The following is a 21,471-nucleotide window of genomic DNA, read 5'->3' as shown; positions in this document are numbered from 1 at the left end:
CAACTCAGCTGCAGCTCTCTGTGCAAGAGCAGAACCGGGTATTTAAAACGACGACAACGACGACAAAACCTGTATAGTTTCTTGCCACATTTAGAGCACAGAAGGGAATGATTACATTTCTCATTCAGTGATTCAGTCTGTTATATGGCTTCACTATCTTGCAGTTGGGTGGCTCCATGAGATAAAGTGGCCATAGGAAAATGAAGCCACCTGCAATTCAGTTCAATCCAAAATTGTTATGCCTTGAAAGGAAAACATTTTTGGAGGAAAAAAGAATTAAACTGTAATGGTATAATTGTATTTTACAGTCTTTTCATCATAAATTGGTTTTACATGAACATATGTTCACTGTGTTTATACAGCAAGGGATGTTATACAGTTGTTTTAAACAGATAAATTGTTGCATCATTTGAAAATTTCCTCAAAAGAAGCTCAGATCATGTAAATCGTACATGGATATTAAGAATATCCTGTGGAGGATCCTCGTTTTATTTTAAAAAATCATATTCGTGCTTGGATCTGCAGTGTTTTCCTCCAATGTAAAATAAGGATCTGACTCTAAGCGAAGCACAGAGGGAATCCTCAGGCACTCAAATATCTGTTATGAGATTATTAGAAATAGTGTAAAGTTGATGATCTAGGTGCAAATCTGAGAATGGCTTTAGTAACATAGCTTCAAGGTAGGCAAGAATAAGAACCCTTTTGTTTAAGACCAGATGACATAGGGTGAATGCGAGATAGCAGTATTGGAAAGGGCCGTCAGATGATGGTCTCATTTGTACAACTGATTTCTGTTACCGAATATCGTTTTCCTCCACTTTTTTTCCTACCAAAAGCCTGTGGGATCTAATTTTGTGTTTGTTTACCCTTTGGTAGTCCCATAAATGTCAAAGAAACAAATGCGAGAATATCTTCATGTGGAAGTAACCTCTGCTCCAGTCCTTTGTGGTTTTTTTTAAAGCTCTTTTTGGAGTTATTTTTCCAAATCATTGAACAGTAGTACAGTAACGCTACGATAATATACATACACAGCTTGTCCAATGTGCTATTTTCACACTTGGAATTCTTCTTCCTTTCTCTTATTTTACTAGGGAAAGTGAGGATTTCTTAGTTGTTCTTTTGAAGGAATATGAGATTTCCAAGAATGATCATTTCCCTATATAATTCTGCCTCAATATCCTGTCAATCAGAAGACAGTCATGATATGTTAATACTGGAATATAGAATGATGCTTTTCCAAAAAAAAACCCCCAAACCCACCAAACCCTAGAATTTAACTCATTTAAACAGATAAGATAATGGGCTATATAAAACTGTGACGTGATGCACAAGATTTCTTAAGGCAAATGGTTTGCATTAAGATCCCCGTAAGCAGTTCTTGCTGCATTTCCAGGTGCACAACATACGAGTCACCACATCCAGTCTACTCAGTGCAACAAGACATTTTTCTTTTTCATGCACGTTAAAAATTGCTTGTCATAATGTGTGGTGGGAAATGGATCTTTCTGGTGTGAAAATTAGCTTTAGAAATTAGATTCTTTTTTTTTTTCGTTTTTTCTTCTTCCTTCTGCTTTCTTTTGTGACCCCTCAGTAGCCCTGTACATGAGTTTCACCCTTGAACCTGCTTTATTTTGTATTTAATTTATACGCTTAAGCTCAGGTCATATGCAGCATCAGGTATTGATTAGGTCCTGCTTTTAAAACCGGTCTTGTAAGGAAGATGACTGCTGCAAGGAGGTCAAGTGGTTTGCCTGGAATGATTCACTGAATAAGGGGGCTTGCATTTATCTGAACCGTTTTGGTGGGGGTTATTTTGTTGTTGTTGGGGTTTTGTTTGGTTTTTAGCTCTCTGCCTTGAGCCCACATTGCTTTTCAAAGATGTGGCACTCTAACTTCTTGTGGAGCAGCTGGAAAGCATAATTAAGGGTTAACGTTCAGGCGCGGCGTGGGGTGGGGGGGATAAGCAGCAAGCTCTTGCCAATAAGTTAGGCAAGCAGCACTCTCAGGAGAGTGACTGAGAAGGATGGGAGAAATGTACTGCGAAGCCAATTGTGCAGGTATCCTCTTTACCTACTTACAAAAGATTTGTTGCTTTGATTGCAAGAAAGAAAACTGTGGGGCAGGGCTTTTCTCTGGCCATTTTATTTAAGTGCTGTCACATTTCAGTATAAATTAGATGTTTGAGATTTTGTTTAAAGGGTCAGGTAAAGTAACTGGTATGCTCTTTTGATCCAAAGTTGCTGCTTAATCCTACTAGAGAGTAAAAGTTTTCTTGCACATGACTGCCTTTTTGTTATGACAATCCTGGCAGAGGAAGCAGTTGGCTCTGCTATGAATATATTTATGGACTAATGTCAGGAAAAAATACTAATAAAAACCCACCACCTAGCAAGAAAAATTTCAAAATCATATGGATTAAGTTAACTTTTAAGATTCTTTGTTAATGGCTTCAATTTTGTAAGGCTTGTAGAATCATTATTCAGTGGCTAGTAAGTAAATGTGAATGAACAGTTTAGACATGTAACCATTTATATTTAAGAAATCACAATGTCTGAGATGACCTGAAGGTTGATGTCTCATTAATTTCAAAATGAAATATTTTTCTTGAAAAAAGATAAAAAACTTAGCAATTTGTGGAGAAAAATATCGAAGTCTGTAACTTCTAGGAAAGTCTGTATATAAACCTGCCTCTGCAATATTTCCTGTTGATGTTAGATGTAATGTATAAAAATTCGTTAATAACACTAACTATATTTCTAATAATAAGCCATCTTCTGTCTATATCTATTTTTTGTCTTTTTAAATTGGAGATGCAGTTATTTCATGGTGCTGTTTTTACCACTTTTAAATGGAGTAATTCTTTCACATTTCTGTTCATTAGAAGTCCTGCATTTGAGATAAATACACACTTTTAAGTTACCTTACTCAAGTCTCCTGCAATTTGGGATAAAGCCCTTTGGAGGTGACCTGTCTTCCTGTTTTTGCAATGCGTGTTTTCTTGGAGATTATGGTTGCCCCTTGGTACTAGGATTTCTAAACTGTGAAGTTTCAGATCCAGGGTCAAGTTATTTCTTGTCCAGCAGTTAATCTCTCCAAGCTAATAGTGATCCAGAAGGAAAGCTGAAAGAAAGATTTCACCACTTGTTAGGCTGCTTTTAAGTTCTACCCAAGAACTAAGCTTATCTGAGGAGATCGAGTACCAATAGGGTTTTCAATTATATTTTACTTTCAAGTACTGCAATTCAGTAAAACATTAGGGCTGTTATACATGTTTTACCTATATCTTTATAAAATCTACTTTGTGACAACAGTAATATTATCAATAACTCTATTGCATGTGAGTGGTATTCAGCACTTTTGACATAAACTCTCCCTGTCCTATGTTTTACGTTGGTACTTTACATGTCCTGAGGCCGTGGAAGCATGTTTTAATTTAGAAATGATGTAGGTTAGTGGAACTGGAAGTGTTGCGTTCAGTTCCTGAAATTTTGTAAAACCTCGTTATGCTGCTGACAGCTGTGCATCTGCGGGCCGGATGAATAAATATATTAAAGAGTGAGGGACTCAAATACTACAGTAATCACATAAATACCAAAAATAGTTGGATGCTATTTTCTTTTATGAATTAAAAGAAATAGATCTATGGTTTCATGTAGGTGGAAAGAAACACTCCCTGGTGAATATGCGGAAGAGTTGTCCCATATGCTCTCTGCCCTCTTCCTGCAGGATATTTAGTAGTGCCACATTGATTTAGTAAAACATTGTTCAGAAAGTTAAAGATCTGCTAACAAAAACTGAATAGTGATCCAAACATTTTGGGTACTTATGGTTCATACGGGTGTTCAAATAGGAATATTTGTTCCAAAATGCTTGTAAACATAAATCCGCAGGATGGATTGCTATCCTTACCCTGGGTGATAAACATTTCACAGATGACATGAATATGGCTGGCTTGAAAACAATAAAACAAAATGGCTTTTTTGTCAACTGTGATCCAGTTTGCTGTGTATTTCCATAGCACTTTTCAAAGTATTTAAAAATTGATGTAATTACTAGGTCCCCAGATAACCAAGAGCAACATTATTTTTGGTTCCCATTTAATATATCAGGTCATTTATTCCCTTTCCTTTCCCTTTCCTTTCCCTTTCCTTTCCCTTTCCTTTCCCTTTCCCTTTCCTTTCCGTTTCCTTTCCCTTTCCTTTCCCTTTCCTTTCCCTTTCCTTTCCCTTTCCTTTCCCTTTCCTTTCCCTTTCCTTTCCCTTTCCTTTCCCTTTCCTTTCCCTTTCCTTTCCCTTTCCTTTCCTTCTATCTAGAAACTAGTTATTCTTTCCTAACCCTTCTTGTTCTGTAGATGCCCTGTTAAGTGTTTGAGGCCTTCATTTGTTATGTGCAGGTGTTTCACTGACAGCGTAGGTGAGTTTTTGCAATTGTTCCAGACCTGGTATAGACTTGGAACAAAGGAGTTGCTGGCAGAGGAAAACACAAGTTACAGAGGCATAGTTTGTGTGACATCTTTACGAAATATGTCATGAGACGATTAAGTTGAATATGGACAACTACTGGAGAAAGAAGAATGGGTCTTCAAATTCACGTATAACTGTCCAACAAACACTTCATGTCTGTGAGTGGACTTCGGCAATGCTGGTAACGAGAAGTTGCGTTTAGGCTGGCCTGCTCAGGACTCTGAATGCACACAGGACTCTGAATGCACACAGGACTCTGAATGCACACAGAAATGAGGTTTCCTCCCCCATGACCTCATCATATAGCAGACAGGACAAGACAACACCCACATCTGTGAATGAAAGGTTGTAAGTTTGGAGAAGGCTGTTTGGTGAAAGTTCAGCAGTTAAAGCTAAGTGTGTGCAAGTGTATGGCCCCAGAGCAGCCTCCAGTTGAAAGTCTTCTGTTCTGCAACTGCTCACAGCTTACCCACTTCCCTACACAAATGATTTCCTAATGTTTTGGGATTGCTGTGACAAAGGTGCTTTCACATTGCTAGTCTCCTAGCTCCCTGGTAAGGCAGTGACCCAGCACCCTCCCAGTCCTGAAGCCACTCTCAAGACAGTCACTGCTTTTTCACTGAAGGATCTTCCCTGATTCAGAAATGCTGGTTTCTTTTTTACACTCTGTTTGCCAAATATACCCCACTTTGTAACAGTAACAAAATAGCAGATTTTAGCGCCTATTTGAGCCCCTTACTAGTCTTGTCAGAGTAAGCAGAGTGTTATTTGCTTACTCGTATGTAAGTACATACACAAGTACTCACATATGAGTAAGCAAATGTACTTATGTAACTATGTAAGTTACACATATAAGCACACAGAGTGCCCAGAGAAGTGCAGAGTACTATTATTATGAACACAGTACAAATATAAATAAATATATAAAACTGCACAGCAAGAGCCTACCCTTTCATCAAAGTTTTTGTAGCGTAAGTACAATGCAGGGGGTAATGCAGAAATCCAGAGCTCATATTATCTTAACTTACTTGTTTGAAATCACATAGGAGAACAAGCAAATCTGGGGCAATGAAGTATAGAGTCAGACCATAAGAAGTAATTCCAGTGGGAATTTGGATGTGGAACTTGAAGTCATTGCCTTGAGTAGTGAAAATAAAGTTTGATGTAAATGCCTTAAAAGCTCAGAAACTTCAGGCTGAATTCTAACGTCTCTCTCCCACCCTTAACACTGACTCATCTAAACTTGCCCATATGCTTATCTAGTATTGATTACAAGTCAACCACAGACCTGACTTGCAAATGAGATGTGATGCTAAGAAATGACAAATATAAAGACTCTTAAAAACAGAGAATCAGGATGTTGCATGTGCATTGAAGCAATGACTGGAAAACAATTTTTCAAACATTTTTATAGTATCCATTGCTGGCCTTGTTTTATATCAGTAAGAGGGCAACAGCCTTAGGAGCATAGTTATATGATGTACTTGGGTCTGCTGCTCTTTTTCAGTAGGCCTGAGAAGTCACATACCTGCAAAGCAGAGAAACATGTAATCAGAGTGAGGAGTCAGAATTTGGAGCTGCATGTGGACCTCAGCCATTTAGGAGCGTTTGTGTGTTAAAAACAAAATCTCTGACTTTGATAATGCCCAGACAGGTAGGCAGTGAACAAGACAAAGCTGTATCTAAGCCAAATGGCTCCTTGTCTTAAAGTAATTGAAAACACTTATTTTTCATTGGTTATTTTTCAGTGGACAATTTTACAGCAGAAATGACTAGAATAATTTAAATTTCATGTCTCAAAGGTGAGTTGCTTTTGCCTCATCCGTATAAGAGAAAAGGGGTAAAACCAAACAAAAAACCTGGAAGCAGTCCCTCACACACCTTTCATCATCTAGAGTGCCACTTACTCATCCTAAAATTGGAGCCCACAGCTGTATTAAAGATAAAATGGCCTGGTCTTTGGAACACGGTAGAAAAGCTTCCTAGCCTGTGCTAAGCAGGATCAGTACTGGAAACCTGTATCAGACTGATTTAAAACTAATGCAGCATCTTGAAATATGTAGTGTTCATTAACTATGCTCCAGTGACTGTGGGTTTTAATTATTATTTTAGCACTTCTTGGATGTCGAGGAACTGAATACAACCACGTTAAAAAAAAATAATCCCCCAAACCAAAATGGGGCACTGAGATATTCAAAACTATTCTTCCTTCTCCAGCTTTAACTGGCCATTTTTGTTTTTTTTAAAACAGCGTGATAAACCAGGATCTGATTGAAAAATTTATTGGTGTGTTATACTAAGATACTACAGTTCATAATTGCAAGATGTGAATTGCTTGGGTATTGATCCACTAGGTATTAATGTTAATTTTCTAATTAAAAAAAAAAGTCACCAAAGCACAAGAATCTTTACTGGTTTGCCCAAATTTAGCAGCCACGTAACAAGATTGACACTCTGCTGTGACTTTACTCACAACATTTACTGTTTTGGTATTATTTCCTCCTAATTTTTGTCTTAAGAGCTAGAAAACATAAGTCATTGTATGACTGCAGGTGATAGAATTAATCTAATGTAATATGTGATTTCAAAGGGGACAGATGTCTGGAGATTGAATGTCAAGATTCCTTTTTGCTCTGTCATCTTCCTGACTGTGTAAAATAGGTGCTTCTGGTGTCTGGCCCTTGGGCGCATTTACCTTCACTTAATTGCCGAGGTCTATTGCATTTGCTCTCTGCCACAACCTCTATCTTGTCATGTAATTTTCATGTTTGCTGAAAAAGTCTAAGCCTCTTAGAGGCATGAGAGCCCCAGTTTTCCTCGCAAAGCTGAATTTAGTAAATTATTAATAATAAAAATGTGTAAACAACGAAACACCAGAATTAATACTATTTTTGCTAAGCCACCCTGTTAAATAACCACCTTGCTTTCCTACATCCCGCCCTTTATCCTGGCAGTACATGTGGGCATCTTTAGCCCCTTCTCCCGATAAGCTCTGCGCAGCCCTGTGCTGCCTGAGCTCCCGCTGGCAGGAGCCGGGCACCCAGGCAGCCCCAGGGAAGCCCTTCGGTGGTGTCCTCGAGGCAGCAGTAACGTCATCTGTGTCCAGAACGTCTCCTGTCCTGCGCCGTGGGTAAGAACCAGCGGAGCAATAACCCTGCCTTGTTGCATCACTCTGTAGAGCTTCTTGCCCTCCTCTGGCCTACTGAAGCTACGTTTTAGAAATACTGGTAGCTCCAAACAAATGTTGTCTGTCTTTGATAACTGACAGCTTATACAAATTTTAACATTAAGGGATGAAGCATTCTGTATCTTTCTTTTTTAAGTTTTGATCCTGCAATGAATTTGTTACTACATGGAACATATGCACAGAATCATTTTCAAGGGAAAAATGCGTGCTGCTATATTGATCTGCCGTAACAGCTAGCCTGTGGAGGCTTATTTGGTTTTCCTTCAAAATGAGCATGACTTATGTGCTATTAGTTCCATGTAAATAATACCATGATGGTACACGAGCCTATATAAACATTGACCTTGCTTATAGTACGCATCTTGACGCGTGCCTCAGGCAGCAGGGCCATCGGGGGCTGCCCATGGTGCAAGTGCAGCCGTGCTGCTGTCCTCAAGGAGGGGCGCGGGCATGGCTCGTCCCTGCAGGCTTGCTGTACCTGTGTCTTCCTTAGGGCACCACACAGGGATGCTGAAGGGGAGGAAGGGGCTCAAGGTTTGATGGAAGTGATGGCCAGTGATGGCCACAAACGTGTAAACAGAGGTAACTTCCAGCCATTATTGCAGGTCAGGGCTGGAAAGTAGCAGTTACTTCGTGATCTATTCCACCTGCAGCAGCTAGGTGGATGCTAACCTTCTGCACCTCCTCTACCTCATGCTCTTTGTAAATTACACGTTTCTACTAATTATTTAGATTAAATATCTGTGTATTGTTTTCTATATAAGTGCCTCAGTTTCACATTTTCCACAGTTTCATAGTAGCATCCCTAATGATATGATTTCCTATTAATATTCCTAATATGATTCCCTAGTATGATTTCCTATTAATAAGGTGAATGATTAGTAACCTTTTGAAATTAGAACTTTCCTTTACATGTGCTATTTGATGCTTGTCAACTGAAAATAACAATAAATAAAACCAAAATTTAATAAGTGCAAACCTTCTGAAAATGTAAAAAACTCTATAGTAAATAAGTTTTGTATTCTCTAACACCCATTTTATCTTCCTCATTTCTTCCCCTTTTCCCCTTTGGGGCTATAGCAGAGGAGAACAACAGATGGTTATCAGTCAAGAGTAACTAGGGAAACCGCAAAACCTGCCCCAATTGCTATGGAGACAGCCATTTCTGTGCTTGGTATGCACTATTTGTTACATCAGCAACCAGAGAGAGTTAAAAAAAAAAAAAAAAAAATTGTTCTAAACCCCTTGATATTGAAAGGAAATCTTGGATTTGTGTGTATTTATCCTTGTCGGAGGAGGCAGGAGTAGTCTACATGTTCATTTGCCACTTAAGTTTTGTATGGAGCTAATATGATGTCTACTTTTGACAGCAACATTTTGAATTGTGAGTTAATATAATAAAAAAACTTAGAGTAAATACTAATACTTTTGAATAGTCTGGACAGTGATTATTTACAAACAGCTCTTCCCCTCCAAATCAGATATCCCTCCCTCCTTATTTAACAACCTGGCAACATAGGTCGGGTATGAAAACTGAAGACAGAGAATATGACACTGCCCAACTATTTCATGCAGATGAGCTGTTTCTGCACAATGCTTCAACCATAGCTTTTGGCAACACTGCATCTTTAGGAAACACAACAACCAAAAAAAAAGGAATTTTGGAACACTTGTAAAAATCCCAGAGGGAGATTTCAGCTTGATCACAGCAGCTCTGTCATTTGTTTTGCACCACCAATTTACTCCACTTGAAAATTATTTTAATGTTGAATTCAATGTATCAATTCTTTAAATTTTCTAATACAAGCAAGCTCTTATAGAATGATTTTAGTAAAGCGTCAATAAAGAGTAAAAATTAAACATGAAAAATGCATTAAAAGCTACTTTGAAACAACTTTATATTATTTCAATTTAATTGAATTTAGTATTACTTCAAAGGACCATCTATTACCATTTATGGTGCTTCCTTATCAATTTAATTTAAGGATAAGGACTTTAGGTTAGTATGTGAGAAATTTTACATAGATGTATTGGTGTTACTTTCCTTTGAAATTATAATATTCTTAACATTATTTAAGGACTGGTTTGGAGGCTGGACAATAAATGTTATAGAGCGTCTCTCTAATTCTTACAGGTTATGGAAGAACTTCAGTACTAGGGTATAAACTTTATGGGAAAGTGATGGCATAAACCCAGCAGTTTATATTAGAAAAAAGAACTGAAAAGGTTTGGGAAAAATGTTGTCCGAACTGAGGTTCTTTTGGAGATGTAATTAACAAAATTCATTTTTTTTCTAATAACAATTCTATAATAAGTTACAGTGAATTTACCTTCCAGTGAAATGGCTATTGAAAATTCCTTTAAATACTTTAATAATACAAAAAGTTTAATATGGTTACTTCTGGTTAAATATGCAAGTCTTTTATTAATGAGGAAATGGCTCTTGCTTAATCTCAGATCTATAACAGTAGATATTTGTAACAGTAGTAATTTCATATCTGTAACAGTAGAGCTTTCTTAAATATGCAACTATTCTAACACTTCTTTTTATGCTAAATGTGCTAAACGTAAAATATAAGAAACAAAGAAATCTGAAAAGTATTTATTACAGTACTTGTTAATACAGGCTTTTATTTAAACATTTAACTAGATTCTGGACAAAATATAAAAAGAGGTTATAGTAATTAAACTACCATCACAGTGTAATTAAAAACCAGATTAACACTTGAGCTCTGCAGTGGCCTCGGTAGTGTTTGTAAATGGAAAAAAAAAAATCCCTCTGAAACAAAGTACAAAACACTGATTATGTAGTTCATTACTGTGAAATGTTGATGCTTGAAGGACTTCTTCATGAATGTGAGTATGGCTAATTGCAGAAAAAATATTGAAAGCTTTTACATATGGCGTCAGCTTAGTTGGTGTACTATGAAGAAACATTGCTAGTAATATAAATGTAGGGTTTTAAACATTAACTAACTTCTAATGTTAGTAAAAGATTAGATTATTTTGGTATTGGAAAATTTCAACCTGGATGAATGAAATTCTTTAATATTTCAGAACAGTTTGGGTTGTTTGTTTTGTTTTTTTTTTAAATCTTCAATGTAGTAGCTTGATGAAAATTGTATCAGCTTTGTTGCTGGGGATTTTTATCTCTCAAATGCATTTGAAAACTAAATATTCCTTATTGTTGTGAGAAAACCTCCAAGCCTCAGTATTTAGAGGATTATTTCAAATGGCAAAAGAATATCAACATTGTAAAATCCTATTCCTTCCAAATGTTATTTGAAATTTAACTCTCATGTATGATAGATAATGTACAAATCTAAATGGATAAGCTGGAGTTATACTCTGTCAGAGGAATTGTGTTTTAAGTAGTTAAAGCGGTGTCTTGGCCAAACCATAGACCGTCCAGTGATATAAATCTATTAGGATGCAGTGTTATTTCTCATTTCATAGAAAGGTGATTTGTGTCTAAGGTTTTTTCTTTAAAGCATCAATTTTAAAGACAGACAATGATCAATCAGTTGCATATAATTTAGTCACGTAATTTTCCTGTTTTTTAATCAAAACTGAGACTAGCTATTGAGTCATGGTTAGAGTCAGATTATAATAATACATACGGCATTATGTATTATAGCTCTACCATATGATAGATGCCTTTTTCTCCAAATAGTTTTATAAATTCTTGCATCGTTTATAAGCATTTGTCTCTGTCACACTTCACCTAAATCCCATATACCCATTCAATATTTCCCTTGCTTGAGCGTTTTGCTCCGTTCTCTGCGATCTTCCAGTATTGCTCTTTGTATCTATTAGTATTGTCTGGTTGTTAATTGCCTGTCACAGAGATCTCGGATCCCTGGAGCCTCTTAGGTGAGGTCAGAGTAGGTAATTCAATCACACGTGAGCTGCTGGGTTTCCCAGGCTGGGATCTCGGCTCACTGATGTTGGAGCAAGAACCCTTCTGACAACATCACCGAGCCCAAGTCCAGTGCTTTGTGTCTAATGCATGAGAGATTTGGCATTTAACCCAAACACTTTCACCCAAATAAAAGTTAGCTATCTATCTAACTTAGCAAAAACTTGGAAGTTCAAAGTTTGGCAGTGTTTGTTTGTTTGTGCCTTGGCTTGTAGCTCTTATCATGTGCCATACGTATCGTATGGCTATTTCACACAGCTTGGTTATTGCGGCTTCGGTCATCCTTTAGCCTCTTAAATATAGAGGCTCACTTTTTCTGCGTGAGAACCCTTATTTTCTTCAGAGGCAGTTGAATCACTTGGTAGTTTTAGATAAAGTCTGAGCTTAGTGCTGTGTTCTTTCAAAAGGCAGGAATGGAGGTACAAAAAGTGACTTTGTCCATTTTAGAATGGTGTCTTAAATCTGAGTTTGTGTTGTCTGACCTTTTTTCACCATTACATTACACTATTACATGCATAACATCCTGTTTGTAATATTGAGGAGAAAAAGATCTTCTAGAAAGGGTATGAACACTGACAAATAGAGATGGCATTTAAATCTGGGTAAATACTTCTGCTGACTGAGACCATTTTTTAAATTTACCTGTAAGCCTAGAGCAGCTGATCTGTGTCTCAGGTAGCAGTGCTCTGTGTGTGTGTGCGCGTGTGTGAGTGCTCCAGTCAGAAGGCAGCGATGAAGAAGTGGGAGCAGTGTCGCATGTTCCTCAAGGAGATACTTGTGCCACCTGTTCTGAACTACTGATTTTGCTAAATTTTTTTTAAAGTTGATTTTTTACTTTCTCTGCATATGATGCTTTTTATTCAGGTAAGACGTTCTTCTCAACAAATGTTGCGTGTACAGTTTACCCACTTTGAGTATGTGATCTGGCTGCTAGCCCACATCACAGGATTTTTATTTTGTCTTCACAGGTATAAAAGTATGTGTTGAATACCTGTCTTTGCCTTTCTCTAAGGCTTTACCTGAAGTTTTCTCAAAACTTTAAAGTAACACATTGTCTTGGAAGAAGGACATCGTTTAGACTTTAAACTCTCAAATCTCTAGTCTCTGCTTAACCACTCACCAGGGTGCTATACAGAAGCAAAGAAATAGAATTTCCATCTTTACCCATGGAGAAATAAACGGGGAGGCGAAGGGTCTCTAAAACAGTCATGCCTAATTTTAAGACAACTAATAGTTCTTTTGAGAAGAAACTCTTACGCTTAAACACCGATGTGAATGTTTTGGTGTGACAGATATCAGGAAACATAAGCTCCGTTACAAAGAAGCATTAAATGTGTGGATGTGACCCAGAGACTCTGCAGATTTAGTTTATGGGGCACACAGAATCAGGATGTATCTCTAATGAATATTTTCCCCATTTACTGACTATCCTGCTAAGTGTGTGTCTTCTGGGCATCTAGAGGTTTCCCTTGCTGTTGTCCTGTGGATGAATCACACAGACTAAACTTGGTTGTTAACATTAGCGTGAGTGGACCTATAGAAATATGATTAAGATTGTCATTACGCTTTTTCAACAAAAAACAATCTATGAGAGTAGCATTTTTTAAAAAACCCAACACACCGCATATGAAGCCCTTTAATCAGAAGACTTTGTGACTAGCATACTGGGTTTATTTGCTTATTTTAGTGTATTTGGCAGAAAAATCAATATTATAGTATAACTCAAATAAAAATAGGCAATATATAGTACTTGCCGTAGAAGAAGAGATGTGATTCTCAAGTTGCGCCTGATTTCTCTTCATCGTGCTAGCATGTGCCAACTTTACGCTTAATAAAGCCAACTGAAGTGTAAAGTACTTAGTCATGCAACCAGCATTATATTTAACTCATTTTAAGTTCATTCTTCCTGAAATGCACCATCCTTTCTGTTTGAGCAACAAATTTTTAACAACCCACACAATTAAACAGGGATCTCGGGAAAAGCCACTCAGCAGCCGCGGGTCCTCCCAGCAGTCAAAAATATATAGTTTCTAGCAACTTTGCTAGGTGGTGGGAGTAACGGAGAGAACATAAATAAATATGTATGTATATACTTATATACATATGTATATATACTATGCATCAACTCTTATGGTACAGAAAAATCCATTTTGGATGATTGTACATCCTGGTATCTGTCAGTATGGGAGACATTGCTGAAGTTTTGCCAAATTCAGCATGTTCTCCAAAAGTACAAGAGCTATGAGAAACCTTAGCTGGGCTTTACGCTTGCTAAGTTTTTTAGTAGACCTTATAGCGTGCCTGGTTTTTCATGCACTGTAAATCATAAAAAACATGGTGTTCATCAAGACCAGGCTACATTACAAGGGTTAAGTTTCCCATAGTCTTCAAATATACAGATATTCAAGATGGTCAATATTAGTAGATCAAACTCAGTATTTAAAGGGGTGCATAAAGGTTTTATTTGCTCTGTCTGTACTTTATTGTTGTATAATAAGAAAGCTATCACAAATGTCTATTTAGACCAAAAATTGAGTACAACAAATAGTTGAAGTTGGTAAAACTATACAAATATATTATACATATATATATTGTAATATATTTGCTATCTCTGCATATATATTTATTATTTTTTAATAGCAACCAGAAACTGCAATGCAGTCTTGGTATATTTGTTCATGATAATTTACACACACAGAACAAATGGTCCCTGCCTCACCAAATCTAAAGTTTATGGTGGGCAAAGGACAGTATAATATAGTCGGGAGCCTGCATCTATTTTTTTACGAAATGCAGATATTGAACTTACATGTGGGCAGGTACATAATTTTATTTAAGGGATCAGGTGTCAGAAAATGTAATCACTGAATTTTAAATTACAACTTACAACTTTAATTTTCTAAGGAAAAGAGACAGATGTAGCTGTACTGCTATATCCACATATATATTGTAAAATATATTTAAATCATACGTATGCAGGGAGACAAATGAGAGAACTCCACTGCCCAAATATTAAATTACGCATTTTGAAGCAAAATAGTGTTTTAAGTGTATGTGTGTATAATGCTTTCTGTCACTGGATTGCTCTCCCTGATGCAGTTAGACAGAATCTGTATTTAGTCAGAAATCTTTCAATAGAATGGGCTACCAGATGGGACCAGTAACAATGCAGAGAGGCATTGAACCACCACAGACATTTGGTGCTTAGAATAATAAAAAGACTGTAAAATTAGATTAGTTGAGTCTAATTTGGAATTGGTATATTCCCTATGCACTCTCACAGCTCTTGGGCAGATAAAGCCTGGAGATTTAGTACTGTCAGGACAGAGGACTCCAACTTCCAGTAAAAGAAAAAAGGCATTCTGGGAGGTCACGGAGGGCAGCACAGTGACCTCCAATGATTTACAGGCCTTTAGCTTAATGAAATTGTTTCAGTGACATGACGGTAAAAGCTCATAATGGATTGGATGCCCTAATGTAATGAAATTACTCCCTTCTGCCTTTAAAAAAAAAAAAAAAAAAAAAAGGCGCAATTAATATTTACTGAGACCTGACAGGCTTCAGTGTGCGGTAGCGTGCAGCGCTGTCAGACAGCAGCAAGCAGAGCCAGAGCAGCGTGGCAGCCGAGCAGCCCTGCGCCGGGTGGCGAGCAGGCGCTGCGAGGGGGTGGAGGGACACCTCGGTGACGGGGAAGCCCCCAACCTGGCGCTCCGAGGCAGTTCTGCCCGTACCAGCCAGCCTTCATCCTCTCCCTTCCTTTCTGCAGGCAACTGGACAACAACCAGATCAGCTGCATCGAAGATGGAGCCTTCCGAGCCCTGCGCGACCTGGAGATCCTGTGAGTTGACTTGGTGCTGTGCTGGGGCGGCGGGGGGGTGGCTCTCCCCGTGCTGCAGTGCTGGGCGAAGCTGGGGGCTTGATATCCTTCCTTCCCACCTCGGAGCGGTTGGTGTAGGTAGCAAAGTGAAATCTCACACTTCCCTCAGGCTGGGGTTATTGCTAATTAAACCACAATAGACGACTTCTCTGCTGCCGCTCCTGAGGAGCAGGGATATTGCCGTGCTCGCTGCCGTGTGGAACAGATGGGGTTCAGCAGTATTCAAAGTGCGTCCGATGTATGCTCTGCAGCCAGAAACCTGGCCAGGTCTGCGTAATGTCGAGTGGCGGATAGGTAACAGGTTCGTGGGGAACAATATTATGAGATATCTGACAATTGCCCTAGACAAAAAGCTGTTTAAAAGGTGTTTGGTATGTAAGAGGGAGGAGAGACGGGCGTTTGGCAGGCTTGTTCAGTGCAGTCATTGGCTTTTGGGGAGGATCCTTCTCTGAGGGCTGAAATAACACCACGTTGTGCTCTTCATGTACCACAAACTTTACACATTGGCTGTTAAAGCTGCAGCACAGACCAAAAAAAGAAAAAAAGGATTTGACAATGAAAGCTGACTCTAACAGAGAAAAAGCACGTTAGATTTAGAGCACTGTCATTGTAATGTAAAATCCAATATTACACAGAGCTCAGTATCTGAGCAGATAATTTGCTTATTACTAATAGTTACTTATTCACTTAGAGACCTTTTCTGGAATAGGTTTTGACTATATGAACGGATATAAAGCTTTCCGTGGTACCTGAAAGTTAATACTGCAAAGCTGAAAGTGTTAATACTTGTGAAAGCACACAGTGCTAAGCCAAAATGGAGAGGGAGCGGGGAGGGGGAGACACGACCCCTCCAAAATTCAAACCCTCAGCATCTGAACTGGAGTTAATACTGGTCCAGCACTGAAACAGTATACACTTGAACACAGCAGGGAAGGCCTGCTCAGACTGCTGAAAAGCTTGCCCTTAAATAAATGGTATGAAACAGCAAATGGTAGATGGTTGAAGTAAGCACCTGCCTCACAGTCCTGTCACCTGGAGGTTCAGCAGACTTAAGACACTGTCTTTGGCTTCTGAGAACAGGCAAAACAACAGGCTTTATAGATGGTGCTGTGCCACGCATCACAGTGGTTTTGAATACATATGTGATGATATAGGGAATTCTTCCCCAAGGGCTCTACCCACCTTGTAGTGATGCTCAAAGGAGTTTTGCCATCAGTTTCAGCAGAAGCAAGTTCAGCTTTCTGAGGGACCCGGGAGTGGTGGCTGTGCATGTTTGTCTGTCACCGTCAGCTGAGATACCTTTGGCCCCTCTCTCTCCCAGGCTGGGATATTGATATTGATCAGATAGCGTGCATTGCTTATATTGAGCTAACAGTAGGTATCTGCAGAGTTTCTTATCTGGGAACTTATGCTATCAAGAATATTGTTTGAATTCTATATTAATAGCACTTTTCAGGAAAAGTCATGTCTTACCGCTATAAAGTTTTACTTGTCTGTCAGATTGAAAAGTCTACGGTGTGGTGAAAGAAAGGAAGAAAAAAAACCCCAGGAACTCCTACAAAATTGACTTTTTTTTTTTTTTTTTTTTTGATGGACTGATTTTCCATATCTGTGGAGAGTGAATCAGTCCTCCACTGACAGTAGACTGTGCTATAACTTTTACTAAAATAGGCTGGACAATAAATAGAGCCTTTTTTGTAATATACCGAGTTCTGCAGGCTCTGAAAAAGTTGCTGGGAATGCATACCCTCTCCCCAGGATGTAGTAAATGTTGAATTAGTTTATTTACCTCTCTGAGTTTAATTGATTAATTCTATGCCACTTATTTGTGGGTGGAAGAAGAGGAGGATATATAAAATACATCATAATCAGTTCTGTAATGCATTTTTAATTTTCAGCACAGACATACTGCTACAGGAAAAATCAATCTTAATTCTAACAGATGAGAAAATATCCTGATAGTATCTATTTCTAAAGGTATTTTTCTTGCAGTCACAAAATGTGAGTTTTATACTTCCAACCTAATCTGAATTTTTTCCCAAGTTTTTCTTCAAAGAAAGTTTGAGCATTTAATCTATCAAAATAAATTTGCTCATGCCCCAGAGAATATGATATCCTCAGGTGTAAAACAGTCATAAATGTTAAAAAATTAAAGTGATTTGAACCATCAAAGAATATGAACAAGTGAAACCAAATTTCATCCTTTCACATCCACTATGTATTTTATGCAGATATGTTTTAACCTGTAATGCAATACGTAGAAAATATTTAATGATTCTGACAAAAATTAATCTAATTATCTGTTTGAACAGTTTGCAAGGGTACCAAATAGTGTATTTCTTCTTTATCTTATTGAAATCTTGCGACCTTTCTGATATCAAACGTTTACATTTCTGCACCTTTTCTCTGCACTCCCGCACATCTACAGAATTCTAAATTCTGTAGATAAACTCGGGGCAGATACAAAATGCTTAGCATTACTCAAAAAAATAAATTAAGAACACTTTCTTTAAAAGCACTTTGGTTTCTGGATTGCAGTTTTCATTCATCTTGAATTCCTCAAAAGACATGAGTGCAAGGAGCTTGGTGATTTGGTAGATGTAGGAAGAGAAGGAAGTTGTGCAGTTATCCTTCAAAATGAAGAGCACTCCATGGACCACGTTACTTATTTCTGCTTATCAACAAGCTGTTTTCATTTACTACTTTTATTTTCTTTTTCTGTGTTACGAATACGTTCCTGTACCAACAAATAGCGCAGAGGCAGAGACGAAAACAAGACTGAAATTTGTGACTAATTTCAATACTTGACATGGTACAATGAGTTGCTAACTTCAGCTGAAGCTTGGATCAGACCAAGGCACTGACAGTGGCTCCCAATACAAACAGTTTTTTGATCACTTCTTTTATGAGCTTCCATGTTTCAAATGTCCCAAAAGATGTCCCTGATCCTATGATCTGACCTATGTAGACCATAATGCAGTGCCAAGTGCTACTGGTGACTGAATCTTGGGTTAAAAAGCTGCAAAAATGTTGAGTTTAAAGTGCTTTGGTGCCTTCTGCCGATTGTCTTTGCCCCTGTGGCAAGGTGAAAATAATGTCTGAGAAATTACATGCAGAACAGACACGCTTACTTAAACATTGTTTCTTGGTAGTTTTGCACTGGGGCTGCTTTTGTTCAAATTTGTGTCAGATTTTTTGTATGGCTTCCCATAAAGGTTTTAGTTTTAATTTGTTGATAAAATAGGGATTTTTCTTGTTGACATACTAGCTTTCCCCCTTTTTGCAAGATGATAAAGCATAATTCAGTGGGTTTGTTCTTGCGTTCCAAGACACAGAAAGGTGTGTGCAACCACTGAAAGAGCAATAAAATGTAAAAGAGGCAAGTATTTGTAAAGGGGTGGCAAAAGTTATTAACTAACTTATGACCTGTTGGAATAGAAATGCACAGGAAAGTTGAAGAAAATTGGTGTGAAACTTTCACTAACGCGTCATTTTTAGTAGGAGAAGGTTTTCTGCTCTGCTTAATTTTTAGTTATGTCCTGTAGCAATATCTGGCAATAACAGTTATTATTTAGAAATATGATTAGTGTAGCTGTAAGCATGTTTAAAGATTATTAAAAAAACCACAAAACAAAACCAAAAAAACCTCCAAAGAAGTCTTCAAAATAATTGTCTAGTGTTCCTTATGGTGTGTGGCAATACAACGTTCATATCCTTTGTAGATTAGAAATTAGTCCATAGCTTCATTTCCAAATGTCCAAAATTATGAAGCATGGGATTTAAAACTCTTTCAGGGCTCAGAATTTCACCTTCAGTCTCTTAGGATACATGAATAAAAGAAATCAATTTCAAGGTGGTTCAACAAGCTCAGTCAAACTGGTTAAACTAGTAATATTGAGTGAATGAACATGCTATTGTCATTAGACTGGAAGTGCTGAACAATATTTGCGGTTTTAGGATCCATTTCTCAGTAAGATACAGAACTCAATTTAGAAAAAATCCTTTTAATTTATTTATTATTGTTTTGCCTCACTAGGGTAGCTTGAAAACTGTGTGATGACATGGCAGTTGTGCCATGTGGACAGGACAGAAAGAATTACGAGTCACTGTTGGCAACTTAGGTGGAGCATTTTCCTTGTTTTATATTGTAAAAGCTGTTTTTCCTCCTACTTTATAATGATAGCCAGAGGGACTGGAGCTTGAACACATTTTGTTCATTGCAGATTTTCTGTAAAAAAAATTCCCAAACCCCAAAGATTTTATCATACCCAGAGCTAATCCTAGGAGGTCTGTGGATAGTATTCTGTTACAGAAGGCAAATGAGTTCGTGCTGTACAGAGCTACGGAATGATTTTGGGTTTTGTTTGTTGTTAGTCATGTTAATTGCTGTAGGTCTTTCATAAAATACCTCTGAGCCTGAAAATCCTCTTTCCTGAGTTTCTCCTGCTTTTTGAAATGAATGAGCACTGACTCTGTCATTGAGTCTGTAGCAGCAAACTATGCATGCAGGAATCCGCCATTCAACTCTGGGCACTTTAGTGTGAAAAATCATGATAATTCACTCACCAGTAATACTGAAGAAGTGCAAGTACAGTCACCCAAATATTCACAGCAATTTTAAGTTGTAACTTTCATTCCAAATGAGCCCTAAATATTTGATCTTAAAAAAAAAAAAGTTAATTTTTCAGATTGTAAAGTGTAAACATAAGTTAAGACACACCACCCTTCCATCCCTGAAATCTTAAAATGAAAATAATAGGAGTCTTAGAAATTGAAATTGTTCTCTCAGTGTTTGTATATATAGCCTTTTCTCTCCAAACATTTGTGCCTCACTCTTCTTCCTGCTCCACAACAAATGCCCAGAAAAGCACACAGCTACAAGTGCCACGCGCTGGTTTCTTTTGAACTCTCATTCGGTGCTGAGTCGTGTTCAGTGGGACACAGCACGATCTGTCAGACCAGTTGCGGTCCACATCGCCTGTTCTTCTGTATGTTGTCTGACACATCCAGTCATTGCAAGCATTTTACAAGTGGAATAGGGTTATTCATGCTTTCCTTTTTTCAATCCAATGCTTTCCTTTTATAAAGGATTCTGTTTCATAAAAAAATTAGTAATCTGCAGTTTCTGATAGAGATGTCATGGGTGAGTGTGCTTATAATACACACTACCTTTTGTCCTAGCAAACTTTTAAGAACTTTTCTGAACATGAATCATTATTTTTTGCTACAGCCAGGATTTAATTGTTCCTAGGGTTGTCTTCTGTATGCTGAACACTCAGTTATATAGTCAGTTTTACTTATTTGCAAAATGCTATTCTGAGCATATCTTAACTAGATAGAAGATTTTTATTTGCTTTCCCAACCTGGAGAGTCAGGGAGCGAAAGTCATGACATAATTCTAAATATATGAGATGTCATTGCTTAATGAAAGCTTGAAAATGTCACACAAATGTGATTTCCTTCTCTATCTTGCTGGAAATTATGATCGGTTGAGGCAATCAGGATAAAATTTGAACTCTGTAAATTGTGTTCCTATAACTGATACCAAAATACCTAAATGCAATAATGAAAATGAGATTTCTATTTAAAATGTGCATAGCTGTTTTAGTACAGTAGAATTAAAATGATTGGGGGTGTGTGTGTTTTGTTTTGTTTTCTTTTTTTACCCAAGGTTATATGTTAGCTCAAATGTATGTAAATGAATAAAATGAATTTACAATTGTTAGTTATTTCATCAGTCTGCATGTACATAATACGTGTCATAAGAACAAAACTGAAGGGAGTAACCATTGGCAGTATATGAGTAAATGAAGTATCTACCAGTTAGGTGAAATTAGGTGAAAAACAAGGAGTTTGGCTTTTCTAAGAGTATCCTCAGTTTTCCACGCCGAGCTTCTATCATGGGCAATCAAGTTATGCCAGAGGAAGAACAAAAGTCAGTTTGGCAATTGAGAAGCAGGGCACCCAGACTATAGAGGTATCAGTGGACAAATGATAATTTCTATTTTTCTTTACTCCATTACTT

At 37.7% G+C, this 21,471-nt stretch overlaps 1 protein-coding gene across 3 annotated transcripts in view; it reads left to right on the top strand.

Annotated features, from left to right (window-relative positions):
* The window catches only part of SLIT3 (slit guidance ligand 3), a 537,543-nt gene that overhangs the window by 288,042 nt on the left and 228,030 nt on the right, over positions 1-21,471 (top strand). For all 3 annotated transcript variants that reach the window (XM_052816501.1, XM_052816502.1, XM_052816500.1), the window contains one exon: positions 15,336-15,407. In XM_052816501.1, the coding sequence (XP_052672461.1) occupies positions 15,336-15,407 (72 nt within the window). The remainder of the gene's footprint in view (positions 1-15,335; positions 15,408-21,471) is intronic.

The sequence above is a fragment of the Harpia harpyja genome, chromosome 20, assembly GCF_026419915.1.
Source record: "Harpia harpyja isolate bHarHar1 chromosome 20, bHarHar1 primary haplotype, whole genome shotgun sequence".
NCBI classification, from domain to species: Eukaryota; Metazoa; Chordata; class Aves; order Accipitriformes; family Accipitridae; genus Harpia; species Harpia harpyja.
The sequence above is the reverse complement of the archived record's forward strand: the minus strand, read 5'-3'. Positions and strand labels throughout refer to the sequence as shown.